This window comes from Aethalodelphis obliquidens, unplaced genomic scaffold (genome assembly GCF_003676395.1).
Source record: "Aethalodelphis obliquidens isolate GAN/ISIS:26980383/991018 unplaced genomic scaffold, ASM367639v1 scaffold59, whole genome shotgun sequence".
Lineage (NCBI taxonomy): Eukaryota > Metazoa > Chordata > Mammalia > Artiodactyla > Delphinidae > Aethalodelphis > Aethalodelphis obliquidens.
This window is the reverse complement of record NW_020838003.1, coordinates 3,851,855-3,859,308: the sequence shown is the minus strand read 5'-3', so window position 1 is coordinate 3,859,308 and position 7,454 is coordinate 3,851,855. Positions and strand designations below refer to the sequence as shown.

Sequence of the window (7,454 nt, the reverse complement as noted above, 5' to 3'; positions counted from 1 at the left end):
ACACACACACACACACACACACACACACACACACACACACACACACAGGAATATTACTCAGCCACAGAAAAAGAATGAAATTCTTCCATTTGCAATGTCATGGGTGGACCTAAAGAGTATTATGCTTAGTGAAAAGCCAGACAAAGACAAATGCTGTATGTTATCACTTATATGTAGCATCTAAAAAATAAAACAATGAATGTATATAACAAAACAGAAACAGACTCACAGATATAGAAAACAAACTAGTGGATACCAGTGGGAAGAGAGAAGGGGGGAGGGGCAAGATACAGGGGTAAGGGATTAAGAGATGCAAACTACTATGTATAAAATAGATAAGGAACAAGGATATATTGTATAGCACAGGGAAATAATAGCCATTATTTTGTAATAACTTTAAATGGAGTATAATCTATGAAAAATTTTTTAAACTTTTTATTTATTTTTGGCTGCTTTGGGTCTTCGTTGCTGTACACGGGCTTTCTCTAGTTGCGGTGAGCGGGGGCTACTCTTCGCTGCGGTGCGTGGGCTTCTCATTGCGGTGGCTTCTCTTGTTGCGGAGCACGGGCTCTAGGTGTGCAGGCTTCAGTACTTGCAGCATGCGAGCTCAGTAGTTGTGGCTCGCAAGCTCTAGAGCTCAGGCTCAGTAGTTGTGGCGCACAGGCTTAGTTGCTCCACGGTATGTGGGATCTTCCCGGACCAGGGATCGAACCCGTGTCCCCTGCGTTGGCCAGCAGATCCTCAACCACTGTGCCACCAGGGAAGTCTTCTATGAAAATATTGAATCACTATGCTGTATATTTGAAACTAATATAATATTGTAAATCAAGTATATACTTCAGTTAAAAAAAAGAGCTTTTTAAAAAATATTTATGTATTTGCTGTGCTGGGCCCTAGTTGCGGCACACAGGATCTTTGTTGGCGCGTGTGGGATCTTTGTTGTCGCATGTGGGATCTAGTTCCCTGACCAGGGATCGAACCTGGGCCCCCTGCACTGGGAGCATGGAGCCTTAACCACTGGACCACCATGGGTGTCCCAAAAAGACCTCTTCAAAATTGATGAAAGACAAATACCCTAGTAGAAAAATGAACCAAGGACATGAACAGGCAATCCACGGGAGAAATCCAAATGGTTCATAAACATTAAAATATGCTCCCTGTCTCATCATTTGAGAAATGCAAATTAAAAAGACTCTTCAAATTTGTCTGTCATATAGGTAACCAGTGTTGGCTAGGGTGTGGGGAACATGGGTGCTGTCACACATTGTTGGTGGGAGTATAAACTGTGCTGTCTTTGGAGGTCAGTTTGGCAGCATCAGAACTGATGATGCAATGCCCTCTGACCCCATAGTTTCACTTTTAGGAATCTTATAAAAAGTCATCAACATGTAGGTTGAGTGAGGTCTGTATACAGATATTTATTGTATCATTGTATTAACTAAAGATAGTAAATTATATCAATAAAAGAATATTAAAAAAATTATGATATATCCATACCATGTAATATTATGAAACTGTAGAGAGGAATAAAGTGGTTCTATGTATTCATACATAGAATACTCTTCAGGAAATAATTGTTTTCTTCAGAAAGTTGCAGAACAGGATATATAGAAAGAATCCATCTATGTAAAAAACAAAACCCAAAGTGTGTGTGTCTGTATATATATATGGGCAATTTTATAGGAGAAAAAGACATGGAAGGGTAGGTACCATTCTGCTTATAGTGCTTTTACATTTGGGGAGTGCTGTTGGGGAGGTAGGGGTTTACCTCATTTCAGTGTGGTTTGAACTTTCTTTACAGTGAAACGAAACTTACATATGATGAACAGATTATCACTGTAGTAAAAGATGTGTTTGTTTTTCATGCTGTTTTTAGGATTGGTCCAAAGGAAGATTTTTTCCACTGTCTGAAATGTAACTTATGCCTCACAGTAAATCTCCAAGGAAAGCACAAGGTATATAATTCAGTTTGCATGATTTAAAAAGTATTACAGTGTTTTTGAAAACAGCTCAAATCCTAATTTGTTTAAAAGCATGCTCATTTTCAGATATTACCAAGTACAATCATGTTGCTTTTTATTTTTCAGCAGTATTAAGTAGATATTCTAAAGTATACACCTTAAAATATCTGATCTACAATTCCGTTTCTTCTATATGGTGTGTAAGAATACTTCCATCAGTTATTAGTGAAATGTAGACAACTTCTAAATTGACTTATGGATTCTTATCATTGATACTGGTATTAAGAATAGCTTTTAAAAAGTGTGGTACAGGAGGGCTTCCCTGGTGGTGCAGCGATTGAGAGTCCGCCTGCCGATGCAGGGGACGCGGGTTCGTGCCCCGGTCCGGGAAGATCCCACATGCCGCGGAGCGGCTGGGCCTGTGAGCCGTGGCCGCTGAGCCTGCGCGTCCGGAGCCTGTGCTCCGCTATGGGAGAGGCCACAGCGGTGAGAGGCCCGCGTACCGCAAAAAAAAAAAAAAAAAAATGCGGTACAGGAGAATTGTGAATTTGTAGGAGATAAAAGATTGGGTTTGGTTTTACCGACTTGAGTTTAGGGTGATAGCAAGATATGCTTGCTGTGTTGTCTTTAGAAAACTATACTCATTTTCTCTTGTGGTATTTTTATTTTGTTTCTCAGTTATTTTTTATTGTTTATATTAGTAAATGGTCGTATCATCTACTCAGGTGCTTAGTTAAAAAACCTGGGCATCATCCATGGCTTGGTGCTTTTTCTTTTACCTCCTCACACCTAATCAGACACTGTCTTGTCCAGTTAAGAACTCTGGCCCTGTGGGCACCGTGTTGGAGCTCAAATATATTTCCACCTCTTGCCACCATATAATTTTGGGAGTTCTTTAGCTTCTCTAGGCCTCAAATACATCATCTGTAAAATGGGGTAATAATTGTACCTGTTTGATTTAGTGTTGTGGGAATTAATTGAGGTAATACAGGTAATGAACTTGGCATATGGCATGTAGTACAATCTCTGTAATATGAACTGTTATTATTTATAAAATGATAATTTGAATAATTAAGACATATTCATAGTTGTGAGAGTTAACTGTTCAATTTTTGTCTGACATATAAGAAACGTGTATTAATGTTCATTATTATCTTTAATAAGTTGGTATGGTTTCCTTTGTTTTTATTATTAATACTATGGTTATATCATTTCCATCTAGTTAAGCTTTGGTAATTTTAGTTTTGCTTTTAAACAGTGTATTGAAAATGTTTCCCGGCAGGATTGTCCAATATGTTTGGAGGTAAGCTTAAAATATTTTTTGTTTTGGAAATATCCCCTCTTGAATTTAAAATACTGGGTATTTATATTGTCTTCATGTAATTAAGCACTAACATTTATTTCCTTTTACAGGACATTCACACATCCCGTATTGTTGCTCATGTCTTGCCATGTGGACATCTTTTACACAGGTAAAGTAACTTTGGTTTTTCTCCTAAAAAATGTTTGGAAATAGTGGAGGTACTTTTTGCTTTATTAAAATAATGTTATATTTTTCAGAACGTGTTATGAAGAAATGTTGAAAAAGTGAGTGTTTCATGGGATTTAAAAAAACTGTAATTGTAAGACCTCTGTTTTCTTTTCTTTTCTTTCCTTTTTTTTTGTTTTTTTGAGGGGAGGGGGAAATGGGCAAACCTTGCAGTTACTTGCACCATATTGGACATGGTAGATATTTCTCTCGAAATGGGTTGGGTAGATGGGTAGTGTTAAATTGAGCAAAAAGCATGGTGGGGGCATAGGACTATACCTTTGTCCTCTTGTTTCTGTTATGCCTTATCTCATCCCGCAACTTGAGACAGATAACTCTCATTTTCTGGCTGTACTTGTTGGGGAGCTCAGTCTCTGCCAGAGGCAGTCATAGCGTTGTAAAAAATAAAAATACTGAGGCATGTTGCTCAAAATTCTTAGTTGTTTTATCGGCCCAGTATAATGACCTGCCAAAAAAAGCTTCTAACAAGATTTATCTAATGCTGATTTTGTTGTGGGGAAAGGATGCTAAAGTGAGATGCAAATAGTTAGGAAAGAGGAGACTGTGTAAATGTATTTTGGTCTTGCAAATTAATGAGTAGAAACTTTAAGAGCCAGATAGAAGGGAACTTTTTCAGAATTTTTAGAAAGGAAATAATATGATCTGAATAAGTTTTAAGGAATACAATCTCTCCTTTGCTTGAATAGGTTAAGAAATTGAGGCTGTTTAGCTAAAAAGCAGTTTAATTGGTTTTTAAAATATATTGAGTATATTCTACAGAGAATATTGAGTAATTCCTCTTCATTTTAGAGAACTGAGGAAAAAGAAGTAGGTTTAAAAAACACCCTATGACACAGGATTTAATTGAAAACTTTTACATTATGAAAGTTTCCAGATTTGTAAGATGATCTTGAAATATAAAATAATACCTATCTTGGATGGTTTATGTACCAGTTAGCATGCATCTTCTTGTATACCTGAGTTGATATACTCCCCATTTAATGTTTGGGAAATAACTTTTATCTCTCCTAGAGCCTACAGGTGTCCATTATGTATGCACTCTGCTTTAGATATGACTAGTTACTGGAGACAGCTGGATGATGAGGTAGCACAGACTCCTATGCCATCAGAATATCAGAACATGACTGTGGATGTGAGTAGAATCAATGCTTAAAAAAACTTTTCAGGTTCCTTGTTGATGTTCATGTTTATTTTTGCCCTTTTGCTCAGATCTGTCTAAAAAATACTATTTGGGCATAGATGCCAATGTGATGATTAATGGGAAGGACAGAATAATCTTTAAATTTTAGTTACTCTGAACTCAAAAGACCAGGAAAAAAAATCCAAGAATACCTTTGTGAAATTCTTTCCAACACTAGATGGCAGGCAAAAACTTTATTCTGAATAATTTACATATTACTTAACAGAGTCAGTTGGTAATGTAACTGAGTAGAGGTGGATTACTGGTTTGATGTTTTATTTTAATTATGTTTTAATTTTAATTATTTTAAATTTTATTTCAGGCAAACATGTTTACTGATTTTTTTTTTTAAGATTACTTCTTGGTTTTTAATGTTTGTTACTCTTTTTAGTCTAAGACTTTATTTGGTCTTAGCCTGTAATCTAAAATATAAGAGGTATTTCTGTGCCTTTTGCCTTGTGGAGAATGATCATCTTTTCTCCATTAATTGAGATGTGCTGCTATCTAGTCTCAGCATAGTACATTCAGTTACAGGTTAGAATTGGAAAGTAGATAGCTTTCTGGTGCTTTAATAATTTTTTGACATGAATTTTCAAAACATCTTCATTTCAAATACTTCTACACAAAAAGATAAAAACCACTTAACAAAGACAGATAAAAATTATTTTCTGTTTTATTCACACTGGAGCATTTCATAATTCATGTGGATAATTGAATTGTTAGTAAGATCAATGAAAGATCACTTTTGTAATACTGATAGTTGTGTCATGTTTTATTAGAGGCTGTAATGTGCTATGTCCTATTTAGATCATTTTTTAAAATAACAGCCTTATTGAGATATAATTCACATATCATACAACTCATCCATTTAAAATATCCAGTTCAGTGCTTTTTAGTGTATTCTTGGAGTTGTGCAAACATAACCACCATCAAATTTAGAATATTTTCATCACCCCAAAAGGAAACCCCATAGCCATTAGCAGTCATTCCTTAATCCTCTAGCTCTAGGCAACGAGTAATCTACTTTCTACATTTAGATCATATTCTTAAAAGAATTACTTTGCAAATTATAATTTAGAGAAAATTTGGATGTTTTCTACTTATTATGGTGTGGCTCTTCTAAAGCTAATGCTTTTCTCACATAGTAATTTATTGATCTTTTTTCAGGTTAACACCTTTTTTATTTTTCAGGATCTCTGTACTAGAAGAGATTAATTCCTAAGTGGCATCTTATTGTCATTTTAGGGACGAGCCAAAAGCTTTTCTTTGTTCAACTTTAGAAAGTATTCTTTTGGACTTTAATTCATTTTTGAGGCATGGAAGGCTAGGAACTTAGCATATTAAAGAATAAGCAAAAATATTATAAGTATGTAAAAGTTCGTTTTGTTAACTAAGATAATATTCTAAGTGTCAATGAAAAATAATGAAATTGTGTGTTGTTTTGAATTAGTATAGGTGTTGATCTGATTATGATGCCTATGTTAATTTTTGTGCTACTACTATTTATACTATTTGGGAACTATTTTAAAATAAGACTTCTTAGCTCAAATCCACATTTTCATTTTCTAAATTCACAGCTAATCTCTTATTAGAGATTTTAGTGAACAAATAAAAGGTATTTCTATTTATGGAAACGTTTAGACTTAACAAATGTATGTTTTCATATCTTTAGTATGATTTTCGAGGAATTGTTTTGAGCAGACAGTGCCACTTTCTATCTATAAGGTTTAGTATACTTAATTTTAATTCATCTCTTTTCAGATTCTCTGCAATGATTGCAATGGAAAATCTACAGTCCAGTTCCATATATTAGGCATGAAATGTAATATTTGTGAGTCCTACAATACTGCTCGCTCAGTCTGGAGGATGTAGAATTTCAGTAGATCAGCAATGACCAGCCTATACTGCACTGGACAACTGAGCATTTTCTGATATAGAAAAAGGCTATCTTTTTATCATGGTGCGTCAGAATCTGTGCATTAGAGTTGATGTGTTTTGTATTAGTGTCACAGGGTAAAATAATATTACAGGACTTAAGGATTCAGGGTCTCTTTGTAGAATTATCACAGCTCTACGTTGAATGACAGCCACCATGCTTGTGTTTTGATTGGAAATTCCTTTGGTGTCAGTTGTTTGGAAGTTAATGTTTGCCACTGAAATTCACATCCATAGATGTATTATACTTACATGGAACTTTGTTTTAAGTGACACTATGCACACAGAATTCATTTCTAGTTCTTGATAGAACTGTACTTAATTCTCAGTATTATTCTTGACTTTTTAAGGGGTGTGCTAAGAGAATATGTTCTATCTTACTGTTAAAATCTAATTACATATACTTTAGAATTTTCTAAGACGGTCCTTTGGATCCTGTAAATGTGAATTATGATGTAATAACTGCTAATAAAACTATATTGAAACAGTATTTTATAGAAAGTTTTTTTCCAAGGCTATCTATTTTTGGCTCAGAGCAATTCTCTTTTCTTTATTTTGAAGTATTCTTCTATAAGAGTAATTGGGAAAAAGGTAAAATAATAGAACTCTTCTAAGCCTTAAGAAAGCCATCAACATTGAAAATAATCGTTTTGGTTGTCCAGAATTATTTTTTCAAAGAATAATTTATTCATTCAGTCAGCAATTATTTAGTGAGCAACTGTTGTGTGCTGGCTATGGTTCTAGATGCTATAGAGATAACAGTGAACAATACAGACCAAAGTCCCTGCCTTCATGGTGTTACATTTTAGTGTTCTTCACACTTGACTAG

General features: G+C 34.8%; 1 protein-coding gene across 1 annotated transcript in view; it reads left to right on the top strand.

Moving 5' to 3' along the window:
- The window catches only part of RCHY1 (ring finger and CHY zinc finger domain containing 1), a 15,536-nt gene extending 8,421 nt beyond the window's left edge, over positions 1-7,115 (top strand). The window contains 7 exon segments of the mRNA XM_027087712.1: positions 1,877-1,955; positions 3,220-3,264; positions 3,375-3,433; positions 3,522-3,548; positions 4,522-4,642; positions 6,452-6,541; positions 6,543-7,115. Coding sequence (XP_026943513.1) covers positions 1,877-1,955; positions 3,220-3,264; positions 3,375-3,433; positions 3,522-3,548; positions 4,522-4,642; positions 6,452-6,541; positions 6,543-6,584 — 463 coding nt within the window. The 3' untranslated portion in view covers positions 6,585-7,115.
- Positions 7,116-7,454: the final 339 nt, after the last annotated feature.